The sequence below is a fragment of the Cebidichthys violaceus genome, unplaced genomic scaffold (genome assembly GCF_023349555.1).
Source record: "Cebidichthys violaceus isolate CVI_PGR_0920_01 unplaced genomic scaffold, fCebVio1.0.p SCAF_19, whole genome shotgun sequence".
Taxonomy (NCBI): Eukaryota; Metazoa; Chordata; class Actinopteri; order Perciformes; family Stichaeidae; genus Cebidichthys; species Cebidichthys violaceus.
Window position 1 is genome coordinate 4,161,598 of NW_027176361.1, and position 19,368 is coordinate 4,180,965.

The 19,368-nt window shown below is 43.8% G+C and overlaps 2 protein-coding genes across 2 annotated transcripts; one reads left to right on the plus strand and one right to left on the minus strand.

Moving 5' to 3' along the window:
- The first annotated feature begins 276 nt into the window (after positions 1 to 276).
- On the plus strand, positions 277 to 5,485 carry slc16a13 (solute carrier family 16 member 13). Its single transcript, XM_068713322.1, has 6 exons — positions 277 to 397; positions 1,971 to 2,216; positions 2,525 to 2,668; positions 2,847 to 3,103; positions 3,213 to 3,744; positions 4,439 to 5,485. Exons 2-6 carry the CDS (start codon positions 1,988 to 1,990, stop codon positions 4,696 to 4,698), a joined length of 1,422 nt encoding a protein of 473 aa, XP_068569423.1. The 5' UTR covers positions 277 to 397; positions 1,971 to 1,987; the 3' UTR covers positions 4,699 to 5,485.
- A 169-nt stretch (positions 5,486 to 5,654) lies between these two features.
- On the minus strand, positions 5,655 to 18,350 carry acap1 (ArfGAP with coiled-coil, ankyrin repeat and PH domains 1). Its single transcript, XM_068713321.1, has 21 exons — positions 18,235 to 18,350; positions 17,904 to 17,957; positions 17,663 to 17,721; positions 17,031 to 17,214; positions 16,481 to 16,525; positions 16,276 to 16,371; positions 13,998 to 14,072; positions 13,759 to 13,871; positions 13,549 to 13,600; positions 13,337 to 13,437; positions 13,054 to 13,165; positions 12,588 to 12,802; positions 12,442 to 12,511; positions 12,172 to 12,266; positions 10,622 to 10,815; positions 10,254 to 10,298; positions 9,954 to 10,129; positions 9,574 to 9,683; positions 8,010 to 8,120; positions 7,866 to 7,927; positions 5,655 to 6,333 (listed from the first exon to the last, which is right to left on the minus strand). The coding sequence occupies exons 1-21, from the start codon at positions 18,331 to 18,333 to the stop codon at positions 6,236 to 6,238; spliced, it is 2,166 nt and encodes a 721-aa protein (XP_068569422.1). The 5' UTR covers positions 18,334 to 18,350; the 3' UTR covers positions 5,655 to 6,235.
- Positions 18,351 to 19,368: the final 1,018 nt, after the last annotated feature.

Consider the following 19,368-nt stretch of genomic DNA (forward strand, 5'->3'; position numbering starts at 1 on the left):
GCCATACAACTATTAAACTAAACTTTATGCTGAATTAAAGCCAACTTGTTGACATATTAAAGGACTTTAAAGGCTTTCATCCATCAGGACACACACAGTTTGTTTGTTTTAGAATTAAGGAGATATATACAAGGCACAGGACTAATAAATACAATGACTGGTAATTACTGGCTGTACACAAGCCTGAGTTATTATCCAGGCTTTATGACTACAATATGCCGAATGTGCGCGCCCCCGTGAGGACTGCGCACGCGTCCCTACTCCTCGTTAGTGACAGTTGAACTTTTCCCCCGCCGCTCGCGGAGGTCTTATAAACCGCTGTCGGTGTGCTGTTTACCACCGTGCACGTGGAGGCTGAGGAACACCATGTAAACCGGACACAGCTGACGGACCGAGAGTGAGTACCGTCGAGCTGAACGGAAGCTTTTATTAGCATGCAAACCATTAAAAAACATTTGAATATTAACGTCTTAAGACGTCTTGGAGGTTTCAGGTAGTCACGTGTTAATTTCGGTTTATTTCGCAAGGTAAACGTCAGCGTAAATTCACTCACGCGGCTACAGCGAAGACCTCGTGAGCGTTACGGTCGAGGAGCAATTTAATACTTTCATATACTCACATACATTACATGCGTTATGTGTTGTGTACCAGTGCGCAGGCGCCCTGTGAAGCCTACGTCATTGCGTGAAGATATGATCGGAGAAGGCCACGTGCACTGTGTCCAGTGCGCGTTCCCGCCGATGTACCTGTTCATGTGTAACAAACCGTGAAAGCCAGAACTAGCACGTGCTTTTTTCCTCGTGTGTGTACAGCCTGATGTCTCAATCAACACATGTTTGTAACTTGGCTTTATGGCAAACTAATTAAACATTTGTATATGGATTGTTTATATATGGATGTAGTAGTTTAGCCTTTAAGGAAACATAAATAACTCAGAGAGGTAATAGTATTGGAACTATATTATTAACTCACAATCACAAAAGTTCTGAAATATTAACACTCTTCAACACAGAGCAGCTGGCAGCAGTTTCCCTGTTGTTTTCCCCATATAAAATATATATTTGACTAAATAAAATGTAAATATCGCAGCAATTAGCCTTCAATTTATACAGCCATCTCATTCATTATTTGGCACAAATAGAAATACACAACAGGGATATGCAGTCTTCAAATCCGTTGTATTTGCTGAAGTTTTAATTCAGTGCGTATGTGTTTGAGAGAGGGCAAATTCCTGTAATTCCAGCAGCAGTGAAATGAATGGCATTATGTGAGGAGAGGATCGGATCACTGTGTTATTCTACTTGTTGCTTCGGCTCAACTCACAGCAAATTAAGCAACAGAAGGGAAAATCCTGCTCAAACAACAGCACACGTGTTTCGTTTTACATGGTATGTTTGTAACTATATGTGCAGAAATAAGAAGTGAACCAATATCATTCAAGAAGGGTTCACACTTACACATAATATTTTATATCTTTTTATTTTCTGTCAAGCTTTTGACTTGCAATTAACAGAAAGCAGCTGCAGCTATTAGTGAGCTGACCAGTCATATTAAATTGGAGGCACAGTTTTCAGGAAACCATAAAGCATCAGATGACTTTGAAAAAGGGGAAGATTTCCTTTGTGTCAGTGGTAAAAACCACAGCAACACAACTGGGGAAGTCTGTTTTCGGGACACTATTTCTTCATAGCTGATCCATGAACACATCTCACCTCTCACCTGTATCTGGTTCTCAAAATGAAGGCCGACTTGTTGACCAGCCTACCAACACTTACATGGCAATACCAGGGAATCTATTGGCTTGGGAATCTATTGGCCCGGGGGGGAGGGGGGGTTAATCATTACAGCTATTGACAACCACAGAGAGGATCTGAGACTCGCTCTGCAGAAGGTGAGAGCTGTCATTTGCATTTCCTGAGGCTGATGCCGCTCCCTTTCCCTTCCTCACTCTTCTTTCTTTTTTTTAACAGGTAAATCTCTCTGAGACATGACCAACGTCCGGCCCAAAGCAGAGGGACAGAGCGATGAAGACGAGGTCCCGGATGGAGGGTGGGGATGGGTGCTGGTCGGCGCCCTGTTCGTCAGCGCCAGCCTCGTGTTCGGCCTGATGCGGAGCCTGGGGATCTTCTTCGTGGAGTTCGTCCAGTACTTTGAGGAGAGCGCTCAGGCCATCTCCTGGATCTCGTCCACGGGCCTGGCAGCACAGCAGTTCTTCAGTGAGTCCTCCCCCCCCCCCATGTGTTTGAGTATGAGTGGCAGACAATTTATTGAAGGATATTTTTAAGCCATTTACAGATGCTTTGTGAAAAAAATACGGGCTGCAACTCATTAACTCGTTGACAAACCACAGTGGGTCACTCATTACAAACTCACGCCATACAGCCAAACATTGTTCAGAACTCCAAAGTTTCCATTGATGCCAAATATGGGAGTTTAGGGGAAATGTGTAGCAATGGCAGTTGTCTGTAGTTTATGGTTTAAGCTAAATAGTTGTGACCAATGCAGATGTGTGTGTGTTTTGCAGGTCCGCTGGGTGCAGCGCTATGCAATGCATACAATGCCCGGGTGGTGGTGATGACGGGGGGCTGTCTTGCTGGACTCGGCCTCATGCTGGCCTCCCAGGCCACCTGTCTCGTTCACCTCTACCTCACCATGGGTGTGATTTCCGGTAACGAAGCCGAACATCCAACATAACTGGTTTAGCTGTTGCTCCTCAGGGACAACTGGATTAGAAAACACCCTCTATTTTCTTTTAAATGCTTTGTAAAACAGGTTGTCTTTGTTTACTTAGTTAACCTACTGGTGATCAAAGTGACTTCTCACTGTGGGTCTCCCCCGTCCTCTAGGTCTGGGCTGGGGTCTGGTCTTCACTCCCATGGTGGCCACAGTCATGGCTAACTTCACTCGCCACCGCGCCCTGGTGCTGGGAGTGGGCTTCTCCAGCATCGGCCTCTCCTCCTTCGCTTTCAACCCGCTCTTCCAGCTGCTGGTGGAGACGTACGCCTGGCGAGGGGCCCTCCTGATTCTGGGGGCCCTCAGCCTCAACATCGTGGCCTGCGGGGCTCTCATCCGCCCACAGCGACGCTCTAAAGCCCCGGCGAAGGTAGGACAAGACGCTACCGTCTTCAAAAAAAAACACAAGGATGTTGGATGACACATGTCAAGTGAAGATGAAGCTCAGCATTTCCTCCTTTTCCTTCTCCTCCACCCAGGCGGATTCAGAGAGCGGGTCGTCCTGCGCTGCAGTGCTGCGGCGCGTCTCGTCCCACCTGGAGCTGTCGCTGCTCTGGGAGAGGCCGTACGTCACCTACACGCTGGCCGTCACTCTGCTCAACGTCGGCTACTTCGTGCCTTACTTCCACCTGGTGGCCCACAGCCGCCAAGCCGGCTTCTCGGAGTACCAGGCCGCTTTCGTCATGTCGGCCGCCGGCGCCACAGACATTTTGGGCCGCGTGGCGTCAGGCTGGTTCTCGGACCTGGGCCACTTTCGGAGCATTCACTTGCTGACCGCGTGGACGGCGCTGGCCGGGGTGTTCATCATGTTGCTGCCCGTGAGCTCCTCGGCCGGCTCCTACGCCGCGCTGATGGCGGTCAGCCTCTTCTACGGCTTCTGCTCCGGGGGGCTGACCTCGCTGGTCTTCGCGGTGGTGCCGATGATCGTGGGCGTGGAGCGCGTGATGGGGGCCCTCGGGCTGCTGCAGCTCATCGAGAGCGGCGCCGGACTTCTGGGGACGCCACTGTCAGGTACGAGCACATCTCGGAAGGAGCAGGCCGGTTCAGCATTGGTTGCACAGTCCATAACTGCTGTTTATCTCCCAATGTAGGTCACGTCGTTAGTTTAATCAGTCCATGAACACAAGGTAACACACTGAAGCTAAAAATAGTCAATCATTAATTGAGTACCGGTAATCAGGGTTAGTCAGTTTTCCTACTTCGTCTTTTGTTTTTGTCGTTCTGACATGCTCTCCCAACCTTAAAACACAGCTACAATTGTAGCCAACAGGGTGTCTTAAAAGGTCAGCTCACAGTATTTTCTCAGTTAACCTGAAAAAATACGGTGATATGTAGATGATTTGATATTAATAATATAGGTTTGAGATTTGTTTCTTAAATCCTGAATGTTATCCTGAACCTTGAAAAGCATCTCCAGCATCAGAGGTTTCTTCACAGCAGACATGTTGACTTGTCATAGCAGGCAGAGCACAGGTGACACTAATAACATTAACGAGCAGCAATTAGCATCATTGGTCACACCTGTGTTTGACAAGAGAAACTGTCAGCTGTGGAAAACGTTCAGCTCGGCTTCTCTCCACACTTTTCCCCTCTGTCGTGTTTTCTTTGCACCCTTTAGTTCTTTGATTTTTCTCAATCTCAATATTTCTCATGCAACATCTTCATGCCCTCATTTCCTCTTTCCTCCTGCCTCCATGTTTCAAAGGGTTGCTCAAGGACATCACAGGCAACTACACGGCGTCCTTCGTGGTCGCGGGCGGTTTCGTCATTCTCGGCTCTTTGACCATCACCACTCTGCCTCACTTCTTCTCCTGCAAAGAGCCGCCGTTGCCTCAAAGACATTCGCTTGACGAGAAAGACGAGGGTTTACATCCAGAGTTGGAACAGATGCACAGTTCGCCCTCTGACGCCAATCACAGAGGAGTTAATGAAGGATCCAGTAATCTGCAAGAATGTGTAAGTTAAGGGATCAAGAGCCTCGTTGACGCTCTCCAGTCCAGCCAGCACAACGATGGTTAATATGCTGCTGCACATGTCGCTGGATGGCTACGTGTTCGCATTATACCTCAGATTCAGAACCAAAGAGGAAAGGAGCTTACTATATAAAAACTCTGACAGCATAAAGGAGCCGGTGAGTTCCTCACCTTAATGTTCAGGACGGCACCTTCTGCCTAAAAGGAAACGCCGGGCATTTAAATAGGATTTATTTTGGATTTACATGCAGGGTAGAATGACAAGATAGGAAATAACACTGCATTATGGACCTTAATGAATTTGCTAAATTTGTGTATATAGATTTATGAATTAAATGAATCTTTAGTCTTAATGACTAATAGCCCCCCCTCCCCTCTGTGAGCAAATGAGTAGCTCCTAAAGAGCTGCACAAACCAGCAATGTTTCCAGAAACTCTCTTCCAGCCTCAGGACTTTTGACTTTCAATCAGTGTATTATGTTGCTGTGTGTGTTGTGTTGCCACAGACAGGGAACACAAGACTTCTTAACCAAAGTATTTTTAGATCACACACTCATTATTGGCTCAAGCTCTTTGTACTTTCTGTAAACTATAAACTGTTTGTAAGTCAGATATTTGGCTTTGACCAGGGACAGAGACAACTGGGTCACTGTGAGCTGCTGGCAAAAATCCAAATGTCAAAGACATGTGACTTATAAGTGAACACAACCTGACACTGTTTGTTTGAAATGAGATATTTTGTACTTGTTCTTAATTAAAAAGCAAAGTATTTTGTTTTAACACGTCTTCACGTTTAGTAGTTTTTGTGTCTTCAACATATCAGGCAGGTCTTCTGTGGTAACTTTTTGCTTATGATAAAATGATGGCGCCCTCTGCTGGAGATGTACTCGGGACAGCAAACGTTCACGGTACACTATTAAAACCATGAATACTTAAACACACTTAAATGTATGTTTTGTATTGCAGTTTATTTGATCATGATACAAATCTCAAGTACCTCACACAGTTTAACAAAACAAACGAACACTGTCTCCAAATGTCCCGAATGTAAAAAAAAAAAAACAAAAAAAAAAACTGTATACATTACAATTTGATCACTTAATCTTTGCAACAATTATGTCCATTTCCAAAAAAAACAAAAAACACACTGCCCTTTCAGTTTAAAAAAAAAAAAAAAAAGTCCCAAACAGATCCACCAGATTTTAATTAAGAAATCTTGGCAGAGTGGTGTTGCCCTCTGCTACACATAAAGACGCCTCATGCTGGCCTCATAAAGCTGCCACAGTGTTCCCGCTCAGACGCGATTGTTATGGTCTGACGTGTTCACACAAAAGAATTCACTGTCTGGAGCGTTTTCATCCCCTTTGAAGTCAACACCAGCTGAGCTATGACCGAACATGTGGCAGGTAGCCAGGGAAAGTGTGTGTGTGAGAGTGTGTGGGGAATACTACTACGTTTTCTATATATGCGTTTGAGAGTATGCAAGTGGGGAGTGTGTGTACAGCGGGGTGACGAGGAGGCTGCAGCCGGTTAAGTTTTGGGGTCTGCGCTGCGGCGTTTCAGCTTCTCCGGGTTGTTTGAGGCCATGTGTGAAAAGTCTCTGAAGATGTCGTGGTAGGTTTCATCACCTGGAAGAAGAACAAACAGACAAGACATGAGCCTTAAAGCTTGACATTTTACAACGGTATTACAAGCGTCAAAGTTTAAGAAATCCGGTCTTAAATGAATGCCATCGCTTCGGACTTTAAAGTCTCGGCTCTCTTCTAATGAGGCGCAGCTGTGTTTGAACCACAACGTCTCTCGTCAAAAGCTGCATGATTTTGGAGAGCAGACAGAGTTGTAGCCCTAAAAAGCGAGAGGCATGCAGTTGAACAAGTAAAAACACACACACACACACACACACACACACGCACACACACGCACGCGCACACATCAGGGCATGCACATGCACTTTACCTCTTAGTTCGCAGTAGGTGTGCACACACTGCACAAGCAGTTGAGACCAGCTGGACATCTCAGCGGGCAGAGGGCAAAAAGGCACATGAGTGCACACAAAGACACACAGTGATGAAGCACGTCAAATACTGACCAGCAGTTTGTTTCAAGCAGACGAAAAAAGCATCACGTTTCCATTCCTTCATGAGTGAAACAGCTTACACAAGAAAAAAAAGAAAAGGAGAAAAAAAAAGCCTTGATAGCCACTAAAGGACAATCATGAAAGAATGGACCTTGCAGCTTGAGAAGGAGCCAAATGACAAAATGCAAACAAAACCCGACTGTTAACCTTAAGCTCAAGAGCCGCAGCACTGAGCTCTTGAAAGTCTGATAAATACAAACACGTGATGTATAACAAGAGTTTCAAACGGTGTCGCTATTCACAGAATAGCGGGATAAAAAAAAAAATCCTCCTTGAGGACCAAATCTGACATTGAGTTTAGCTTACATAACTGGACTGGGAAAAAAAACGACACGGCCAGTACACAGAAACACAATAAAAAGGATCTGATGAAGCCAGAACACTTTACATACTATATATAAAAATATCCCAAATATACAATATAAAAATAGGCCTCATATAAGTCTATCATATATACATAAACCTCTGTTAGCAACACCCACATGCAGCACTCTGTATTGACACGGTTTTCAGAGATTGTGTGTGTTTCAAAGTGCAGGATGATGTGCGTTTGTAATTCAAAGTGCACTTTTGTTTCACATGACATTTTCCCATCTTCACTGATGTAAATAAATGTGTTCTCAGAGACTCTCTGCCTTTATACTGTCGTACCCTGTGAATTTTATGCTTTTCTCAATGAGGGCAATGTTCCTTTTTCTTTAGTGTGATGATGCGTGTTTCCTTGAATGATATGGGTGGAAGGCCGGGATCATTTATCTGCAGATGCTGCAGATATAAACGCCACATGATTTATAATGCTTAACTTGACGCAAAAAAACATGTTTTCCCTTTTAGCTCACAAGCAAAAACAGGCTCATTCCAGTCTCTTGTCCCGGGCCGGATTCTCTCCCCACTAATCATTTTGCCCCCCCAGAGCCCAGCCACTTATGTGGTTCTTTAGAGCCTGCAGGCTCTTCCTGGTGTGGGCCCGCCCTCCTCCTGTCCCGCTTAACAAACCCCCAGACCCCTGCCCCCCCGATTGACCTGATTGGCCAAACGCTCCGTCCATCTCCCGCATCTCCTTGTTCATTTTGGCGATCCGCAGCCTGAAGAAGAGAGGGTCAGTTAGAGAACGGGTTTACGTACATCACATGCACGTTTTTTTTTTTCATCGTCTCAAATACTCACAAAGTGACGATGTCAGCGTTGGCGGTGTCCACGGCAATGGTTATGGGGTCTTTCTGGTTCTTGTCTTTGGCGTTGTAGTCTGCTCCTCGCTTCAAGAAGAGACAGACCAACCTGGAAAAGCAATGAGATAAAGTGTGTGAGAATGTGTGTGAATAGCATCGGTCAAGCTTAAAAAAATCATTAACAGGTGAATAGGGTACAAATGTTAACTAATAAATATAAAAGACTAGGACAGCACACCAATCTCACATTTAAATATTGCCACATGGACGTTTCAGGCAAGACGTCCTTCTGCACTGTGTATTATTACAATAATACAAATTAATTATTTTTTTATGAAATTATATATATATATATATATATATATATAGCCTCGAAACTTCCCAAGTTGTTTAATTACATAAAGACAATTATATTTTTGGATTAAGTTTACTGATATTTCATATTTAAATTCGACAAATGAGGCATTATCTAATGCCTCATTTGACAAATTTAGGAGAAATCTACAGACGCAAAAAGACAATGTCGTAAAATAAACATATAAATGTGTATTTTGGATGTATTCTTTCCATGAGTCTGAAAGACGACGTCATCACAATTGACCAGCGAAGACGGTTGCATCTCAAAAATCACCTTAACTTTTTCATTCATCTTTGCGGTTCTTCAGGAAGAGGAAGTAGAAACAGTGGACTTTTAGTTCCTAGTTTTGTTCCTGAATTAAGTACCTGTGGGCCTTTTTAGTTATTGTAACTATTTGGTCAAAGGGGGAGTCTTGTTCTCTTGTAAACCTTATTCTTGACTGTACTTTAAAAATAAAACTTCCTCTTTAATTATGACGAATCATGCTCCAAACGTGTGCTCCAAGCAGAAGTGTGCAATCTGTCCCAGGCCAGATGAGATTAAGGACAGGCTTGAAATAATGCTCTCCATGTTATCTGCATGTTGTTCCTTTCAGTCTAAAACAACCAGCTTCATTTGACAAAGATCACTTGCTGTAAAGCTACAATGGGAAACTTTACAGTGCTTTAAAAGCAAACATCGGTCATCAATGCAAATAAATAATGTTAAGTGCACAAACGTAAAAAACATTCTGACATAAAGCTGTAACTGAATTTGCGTTAGGAGACCATTTTGTGTTTTAATTCATCACTTCTTTTGTGCAGAGAGTTCCCACTTTACACAACACAGGAATGTCATTTGGCCGAATCTACTTAGCTTCGTTAATGGCTCTGGGCGCTGTGCCAGAAAGGCTTTAATAGATTTTCTTTCACTTGCATTTCTTCCTGTGTGTCAGTGTCTATTGCGGTTTGCATTTTTATCTTTTAAAAAAAAAAAAAAAAAAATGTATTCTATTGTCACTTACTGGATTGGACATGGTTGTTTGTTTGTCTGATATTTATTAATGTTTCTAGAATAAACTGTCTGTAAGTTGAAAACATCAAATTTCGACACATTTGTCACCTTTTGCGCAACTTTTTTTTGGTCAATGTGGGAAATTAGACTGTTCATATGTGTAACAGTGTGTGTGTGTGTGTGTGTGTGTGTGTGTGTGTGTGTGTCCTACCCGGTGTGACCCAGGATGGTGGCGTGGTGAAGCGGTCCTCTCCCAGTGCTGTCTGCCTGGTTGACGTTCGCACCGTTCTGCAGCAGGAACTCGCAGGCTGCCAGCGCATTCTGGTCAGGACACAGGAACGCACGAGCCGCCATTTGTATATTTTCAACACACACACACACACACACACACACACACACACACACACACACACACACACACACACACGGCCTACATGATCTGCTCTGAACCTCTCCTTACTATCACCTCGGTAAACAGTCCCAACTAGTGGGCCTTGGCTGCAAAGTGATGGACGGAAGAAAAGACAGTTGCCAGATGGTGGCGCTAAAGGAAAGGTCAAAATCGTCAACTCAAGTTCTAGCTCTCCTCACCGCTGAGACCGCCTGTATCAGCGGCGTGCTGGACTCCTCGGCCACGTTGACCCAGTTGACGCTGGCGCCGTGGGCCAAAGCGTCGGCCATGACGGGGAAGTTCTGCAGGGCTGCCGAGCGGTACAACAACGCCCCGGGGTGAAGCCCGCTCAGATCCTCCACTTCCTCGTCCACTTCTGAGGAGAGCAAGGGGAATTCACTTTTCTTTTTGTCAAATTGAAGACGTGACACATTTTAAATGTGCTACTCAAGCACAAGCTCAGGTAATGTATACGCATCAGCGTGCAATGTTTATCTCACCTTTGTGTGTATTGTTCTTTTGGACAAGGTCACTAGGGCTCAGCCCTGAGGAAAGAGAGAGAGAGAGAGAGAGAGAGAGAGAGAGAGAGAGAGAGAGAGAGAGAGAGAGAGAGAGAGAGAGAGAGAGAGAGAGAGAGAGAGAGAGAGAGAGAGACACGATTACTGGTTTATCCTGCTGACTGCAACAGCAGGCACACATAATACAGCTGACTAGGCCCTTAGGATTATCAACTTTTGCTGGATCACCAACTTTGGGGATTGTGTGTGTGTTTCTGTTTGGTTGACAGCAGCAGGAGTATGAAGAGTGATGAACGTAGATCTTTAAAAGCAGGCTGGTTTTCCATCCCATCAGCCCTCCCCGTGTTTACCTGTGAGCCGAGGCAGAGTGGCTCGGTTCGGTTTGGGTTTGAGCGGCGGCCGCTGCGCGGCCCGGTCCTGCGTGTCCGCTCGGTTCCTCCTGCCGCTGGATCGCCTCTGCAGGGGGTTCCTGCCGGTCTCGGGCAGCTTTTGGATGAACTTCTTCTCGACGTACTTTGATCGGATCCACGACTCCTTGTCTCCTCTGGAGGGACAGAAATGATAGATTAGAGAGAAGGAAAGAATAAGATGGGAGGGAACTCTTATTTCTTCAGCAGTCTTCTCTCACACAGCAAAAGCAAACAAAGCAGACATGCAGGCCTGTGTTCGTCAGTATGTTTCTGGTTTTACTCGTTCGCAGTTTGACTCCACAACTTGCTTGTGCAGCTGTGAGACAAGAATGCTTCACACATGTCCTCATGGGGCTCAGTGTCTTTTAATTAAGTCATGAATTCTGTTAAAAAGAGCTCTATTTAGGGCCTCCTTTCTTCACTATTTAATTACAGCACAAATGCATGCTGTCTACCACTTAAAAACAATAAAATCCACGTTTATCAGCGGTGTTGCAAGGAATTTGAGTTGTCAATATGTCACTGAAAAACAAACAACAAAGTAATACAGTAAATCCAATAACATCAGCCCAGACAGGACGATACTGAAAGCTCATGCTGCAGAAAGCATGCAGCCTAACAGCAAGCTTCCGGAGGACACTTTAGTCACAACGTTAATCATGTGCATCAGGTACCTGTGGCACTTCCTGTCTGCTGCGACACAACAGAGAGGAGAACAGGAAGTCAAGAAATAGGTCTAAAGAGAGTTGTAGGCCGCTGACATATTAATCTGTAAATCCACATATATCTTTGGTTACATTTTTAAAGTTCAGCCACCGAAACCTCAGATTTTCTCCACACACACACATAAACCTTTTCAGAGATGCGGAGAGTCGATTCTCGCACGCTTCCACTTCATCATCAATGTACAAACACGCAGAATTAAACCTTTCTGTAATGACATGAAGATGACAGCAGGAGGAGATGAAGAGTGCTTTCTTTTTTTTATTTCTGCTGATTTGCTGGAGTCATGCTGGATCAACAGCTTGATATCGTTATCATTAGGAATTAAAGTTAAATTTTTGTCTCCTTGTTTGATTCCCAGATAAATCAGGTTTGTGTGTTTTCACTTAAAGGGGCACTCCAACAATTTTGTATCGGACTTCCACGACATTAGGAGACTTGTAAGAGACGTGTTAATGTTAAGAGGCATGTTAATGCCGTGACTTTTACTCTCCAGAGCGGGTCAAGCTCCAGAATCGCTGATTCCTACGTTTCCCTACGTTGCAACCAAGAGCATCTTTTTGTTGGACCCCGTTTTCCTTTTAAAATGGCCACATTGTCCTCACTAAAATAGACTTACTGCTGATAATATGAAGCCTGAAGCCTAAAAGCCAAGATACCCCTGATGACATCACCCGGGTCATTGTCCTCCAGAGCCAGATAAGACATGTAGTACTGTCTATGAAGGGTAAACCGAACCGCATGTGTAAACATCGGTTAGTTTGTACCTGGGACTGGAGGGGTGGGGCTTCTTGATGGTGATCTCCTCAATACGGGCCTCGTAGATCCGGTTGATTACGGTGTTTCCTAATTCACACATCAACTGAAGAAGGCAAAGACACATTGGAATGTATTTCAGGGCTATATTTAGAGAGTTTAGTCCAAGTAAACTATTCCATAATTTATTTTCTAATCATCTTACTGAGAGGACTTCTTGTTAACACAGAAAATACAAAAATGAGGTTGTGTAGCTGCTTCAGTTAAAAAGGTTGTATTACCTTAATGAGCTCTGGCTCCCAGGAGTCGAGAGTGAGGGAGCGCACTTTGGAAAAATGGACTCCCAGGCTCCTGTAAAAGTGGAGGAAACCATTAAAGCTATGGTTTCAAGCTGAGTGTGTGTAGAAGTGTGTGTGAGAGTGTGTACCTGTGTATTCCTGAGCAGACGATACAAAGCGTGATGCCCAGGTTGATGGAGGCCCAATCGGGACCAGGCTCCCCACAGTCGCAGCACTGCTTGTTCCCCGGGATCGCCTGGACCTCCTCCAAGGCCTTGCAGCCCTTGTTCTCCTGATCCGCTCCTCCCCCTCCTCCTCCCCCTCCTCCCAAATTGTTCGCCGACACCGAGCTGCAGCGCTGTCTCTGATAACCACACACACACACACACACACACACACACACACACACAGACAAACACACACACACACACACACACACAAACAAATACAGGAATGAGGAGACGAACAAAGGCACAGAACTTTCCCTGTATCTCCTCGGATTAAACTCCCACTGAAAAAAATGCAGGTATAGAAGATGTGTCTGTGTGTGTGTGTGTGTGTGTGTGTGTGTGTGTGTGTGTGTGTGTGTGTGTGTGTGTGTGTGTGTGTCCTCACTGGGCTGTGTGAGTCCTCTCTGTGCTCCTGAAAGGCTGAGGCGATGCTGTTTTGGACGGCACTGATCCACCCCTGCTGCTGCCTTTCAGAGTCTGCCTGCAACAAACAACACCTACACACACACACACACACACACACACACACACACATACGAGAAATTGATGCAAACAGCAAATTCACCCCCCCCCCCCTTGTCTCTAATCTGCACACTTAACACTGATAGCATTCACCACCATCGCTTAAATACACGTATGCGTGAACATGTTCACCCACACATACTCACTTGGACGGGGAGACCACTTCAAAGCAGAACCGCCTCTCGTTTTCGGTGCTGGGCTTCACTGTGCAGAGACGCAAGTCCTCCACCACAACTGTAGGCTGGTCCTGAGAGACAGGCAGACAGGAAAAACATGCGATGCATGTTGTATGCACATTTGTGTGTTCTTTGTTCTGTGTTTGGCTGTTCAAGCCTTCAAAAATGTATCTAGAAAATACCTTGAATTTCTTCTGGTACACCAGCTGATTTTTCTGAATTGAAAACCAACGCCTGGAGAGAGAGAATAAGAAATGGTCAAAGAGTCAAGGATTAAGCTTTTTACACACAGAGTGGACGTTTGAGTCCTTTTAGTGCGACGTATGGAGGGAGAAGAGCACAAAGACAATGCAGCTGTTCTGCGTGAGACATCTCTGTGGGTGAACTTGTACCTGCTCCAGGTCTTGAAGGCGTTGCTGGCTCTCTTGTAGAGGTATCCCTCCATGGCGATCCCATTGGCTGCGTCAGCGTTGAAATCCATGATCGAGTCATCGTAGGACACGTCCTGGAAATATTTAAGAAAAACAAGTCGCTTAGAGCAAATGGAATTAGTGTTAATGGCCTATTACTGTATTTGAATTGTGGTTAAAATTGAGATTTATGAAATTGTATATTTTGATGAATGCGTTACCTTCTTCTTGATTGCAGCGTGTCTTTGCTCCATGTCCCTCTTCTCCCGGGCAGAGTTTAGGACAAACTGGGTGTGCTATTAAAACAGAAATAGACTCAGAGGTCGTTCTCCACACACAAATATTGATTATTCAATGATGTACATTATTCCACCCATAACAGTTTTAAGGAGCGCTTATGTATAATCTATTAATATCGCTGACACATTTATTGATTTGCAGTTTTACTCAGCTAAGTGGAACAGGTTAAGGGATCAATGGCACATCAGCAGGCTACTTACAAACACTGGGGCTTAAAACCCAATATTTACAACACATTAACCAATGAAATATAATGTATGGAAATCCTAAATGATAAATGCAAATTTTTAATTTAAATGTATTTGGTGAGGCGTTTGTGTTTTATGTAGAAGCTATAAAAAGTATAATTGCATGGATTCTGATTTATGTACATATGTATCTCTATTAGTGCCTATTCAGTTATTGCCTTGTCTGTCTATTCACTGAACTCAAGGACTGCTTTCCCTTTCCTCTCCAACATAAACAGACAGCAACAAGTTCAGAGTAGCTTATCACTCCTGCAGTCTTTGCTCTTCAGGAAAAAGGAATTAGGAAGTGTTGAACCTTTTCCTACATCCTGTGTCAAACTGAAGAAGTTTGTCCCGATACATAGAACGTCAAATGCAGTGCGCCAAAAATACCAGGATGTCCTACTGTATCCAGGAGCAATGTGACGACAAAGTAGTTCGTACAATTTGAATGCTTACACTGCAGAACTAAAATGAAAAAGAAAAAGGGGGCGCTTTGGAACACAGCTGTTGTCTCTGTCTCTCATCTGCTTATTCTGGTTCCTATCGTTTCCTCTTGAAACAGGAAGCGTTTTAAAGTAGTTTGATATGGACAGTGAACACCGGCAAATTAATTTCCTGTTTGAAATCCTTTTAATTTAGCAGAAACACAATAATCCTGCTGCTGTTTGAGGTTGATGGTGCAAAACATTTTTCCAGTTTGGAAAGTCAAAGAACAGGAACTAACTGACACACAAGAAATATTTCCTGTTGTTGCTCGCTTTTTTCCTGTCACGATGAACGCGTGATGTCATCTTGTGTGACTCCTCGGCCGTGCTGCCCTTTAGAAAGATGCCAAGAACTCTTCTGATGCAACTTACCCAAAACTAAATTTGGGGTCTTATGCTTAAAAAGGTGCCGTGTGTTTTGTTGAACACAAACATGCTTTAGTTTACGTTCAGCATGTTTTACAAATATCTAATATGTATATCTCAAAGCTGAAATTAACATTTTGAATCCACTGTATGCCTCATAAAAAAGACTTTTCAATGTTTGTATCAGTGTGTGGTCAACTTCTATTAAACTGGTACAATGTCCCATTGTTTCATTTGTACAATAGACTTGTGTCACAGCAGACATTTGGACATGTCGTAGTAGGAAAAGCACAGGTGTAATTAATAACGTTAATGACAGCTGCGTTCCACGTAGGCGAGGCCTTGATATTGCGCAGGCTGGTTCCCTGGAACAGCTCATCGGGACACTTAATGGAACTGAGCCATCATCAATGTTATCAATTCCACCTGTGCATTCCGGACTATGACGAGTCAAAATGTCTGCTGTGAAAGAGGTCCATGGAAGCTACCTTCTCTAGAGGAGGCAAACTATCCAACATTTCTCAAAAAAAGCCAAATTGCTTGTTGGTAAACTTTGCTTTTTCCTTCCTGAAACGTGAACTATGTCACCTCTGCATTCTTGTATGCTGCTGAGTGGATAAAACAAACAATAGAGAGACCTGCTCCTTAAAGCATTGCTCCTCCACAGAGTTTAAGGAATACTGTCTAATATGGTCAAAAGCTCCAGAGCAGCTTCTAAAGGGACCTTGTGGCGAGGCTGTTATTGTAATTGCAGAAATACAAATGTGCTTATTTGCCGTCTTTCCAGGAGTTAGACGAGAGAATCGATGTCAAAGTTACATCTCTGCATTAAATAGTGAGTTTAGAGCCGGGACTCAATTAACCTAGCTTCAAAAATATCTCTATTAGCTCTTCTTAATTTTAATTAATAGTACCAGGTATATATATATTTTTTTAACTTTAAAGCAGGCAAGTTAGCCGTCTCCCCCTGCTTCTTGGCTCATGCTAAGCTAAGCTAAGCTAACCCCTTCCTGGACCAAAAAGTTCTGTCATCAAACAAGATGTCGTTCCCTCACATGATTGCTACAAGATACACCTGTAGGAAAGGGAATTCAATCAGGCTTTAACGAAGAAATTACCTCTTCATTCAATTTCCGTCGATACTCGTCCAGTTCTGAGAGAGACTGGTGGCCATGTTGGAAGAGCTGAGCCTGGGCCTCCATCAGCGACAACATCTGACAGGAAGCATGAGAAAGTGTTTACAAAAACTCTTCCATATATACATTTTTAAAGATGTAGACGCCACGTTTTTTTACACCAACATGAAATTCAACATGAACTCACTGCCATCAGAATGTCTGTCTTCTTCTTGGACTCAATGACGTTGATCTGAAACAAAAAGGAAGCAGTGGTTTGAGACGGTGCTCCTGTTTCCATAACCAAAAACTCATCGACCAGCTGAACCTCTGGGCGTCACACCCACAAGGCTGGAGAAAAGCCCCGAGGCAAACCTGTTATCACTAAAAAACGCAGAAGCCCAACTATAATTAGACGTGCCGTTGTGTGTCTTATCCAGGCTGTTTTTGGTACCTGAATGCTCTGGTTAGGCGACCGGTTTTCCCCTTTTAAACAACCTTTTAGCAGACTGGAACATTTGATTTCTTACATTTGTATTAAACGCTGAAGGGTAGGGGAACAGGTGCAGGGAATGAATTCATACTCCAACTTCAGCTTTATTATTATTACTGTCATCACGGAGGGACATTTGGTTTGATTGCAGGAATTAAAAGCCTGCTAAGCTAAATAAAATGTAGTTCCTGGTATCTTTTATTCCTGCAGCCAAACACAAAGTGAAAAAGTAGGTAGTTTCACATCACCCAGCGTTCTCTCTCACCTCCAGGACATAATCCATGGCCTCAGACCGAAAGGTCCTGCGTGCGTTGAGCAGAGCATTGCTCGCCTCCTCCACTTCGTGTTGCTTCCCCCGTGGCGCCTGAGCGTTCCTCACCAGCGCCCCCTCCAGGCATTCGCTGCTGCGCTCAAACTCCTTGCGCACATCCTTGAAACGACGCACATCCCTGGGAGAAGGGGAGGGAAGAAAAGACGAAAACTATAAGAGCATTTCACCTTTATTTGATGAATAAGTTCATAACATTGAAGAAACTACAGATAATTTGGCTATTATATACCAACACACAATTTGGAGATTTGCAGTTTAAAGTGGGATACTGGTAGATGTAAGCTCAGAGGGTTAAACCACATTTAAAATGTATCACTGGATAAAAATGTTGCTAATCACTATTGTCACATGCTATAAGACATCCTCTCTAATCTAATCCACCGTATCATTCCCACTAATAAGAGCAGACTGCAAGACAGAGTACGAAAAGAAGTCTAATGGAGGAACATAATCCTTTAATATTTGTGTGTGCGCTAACGGTTGGCAGATTTTCAGGGGGAGTGACTCAGCCTGAAGAAGGCAGCTGAGTGCGTGTGAAAGATGAGATGAAAAAGCAGCTCACTGACTCTTTGACAAAGTTCTGCAGCTTCGTCTTGACCGACTTCTGTGTGGTCTCAATCACTTCCTAAAAAGGGTGAAAGGAGACAGAGACAAATCTATCACAGTGAGCACAGATCACTGCTAAATGTCAAATGTGTTCAACAGCGTGCTGCAGCCGCGTCTGACCACAACACTGCGGCTGATAAGCGTTGTGATTGGAGATGGTAGTGAAAAGACGGTAAGTCAAAAAGGGACAGACAGACTCACCCCCTGAGCCTCCAAGACGATAGACAGCTTTTTGGAAAATTTGTCCAAACACTCCTGCAGGACAGACATTTTAGATTAGACTCATCAAATCTTAACAGCAATATCGTGTTTCTTTTCTATAACAATGATCTCTGTTTCGTAGTTAAAGTGCAGATTGTGATTCCAGGTTCAGTTCGGTGCATTTGGTTTCATTCAAACCCTTGTTGTGGTGTACTTAAAAAGTAAAAAAACCCCATCTCTTTCTTTGGATAAATGTGACATAATGTGACATAATGTGACATAATCTGAGTGTAAAAATGACCCGAGTGGTGTGCCGCTGTGCTTCTTTCACCTCCATCGTCTTGTCCCCGGAGCAGTGGTGTCCCAGATCCCGGAGGCCATTGACGAAGCTCTTGCTGGTCTGGCAGTAGACTCTGCCGGCATCCAGCATGGCCTGGCATTGTTTCACAAGCTGGATGACACAAACATGCAGCACACCACAGTCAAATTCATCCCGAATACTCAAACAAGACTTGAGAGGTGACTAAAGACCGGTCATACTCGGTAGGAATAATTAAACAGAGCGAGTTATTCTCGGAGTCCACACATTAAAGCAATGAAACAGTCAGAGTTAGAGGTTGTTCCTGTAGAGCACAATTACTGCGCATGCTGAATATGACCTCCAGCTTCTGTTGAAAACCGTCTGGAGTTCATTAAACTGCCTTTGAGACGGATTATCACTGGATTTACAGGCTGGAGTTTTACTTCTGAACACTGGATTTTTGATACATCTGATAACAATATATCACTAATATCTTATCTGACAAAAAGACATGTAGTGAGGCAAAATATGTAACAGATTTTACATTACAGATATAAAAAATGACTAACATCACATACAATATTACATTTAGAACACTAAGAAGTAGTACTACACATAGGCTATCCCATGTTAGCTAACAGTTGCCTATTTACACACACAGTAAACATGGAGCAACATTAGCATTCATTTGGAGTCATGTTTCTGGCCATCCTACATACATAAGTCCAATATCCACTCTTCTTTTTGCTCTGTTCTGGTCTTTACTAACTCCTGAGGGAAATATGTCTCTTTAGCTGCTAAATGCTCCACTAGTTGCTAGCTTAGCTAGTTGCTAACCAGGCTAGCTAGCTAGTTGTAGCATACTGTTACAGTGAAGGACCATGAAGGGTGAGAGTATAACTTAGCAAAGAGTAACATTGTGGACTATAAAGCCAAAAACAAGGAGCTGAAATAATAACTATGTAGCAATATAACACAACAAAAATGAGTTCTACTTGAAGTAAAATACAGGTTTAATGAACATTGAACTGCAGCCTAGGACATGTTCAGCCATGCCATGTTACAACAACACAGGTGCTTCAACTTAATGTGCCAGATTATAAATGTTGGACCTCTTCTCAGGACTGGTTGACGTGACAAAGATGACTTTTAAAAGAGGAATTA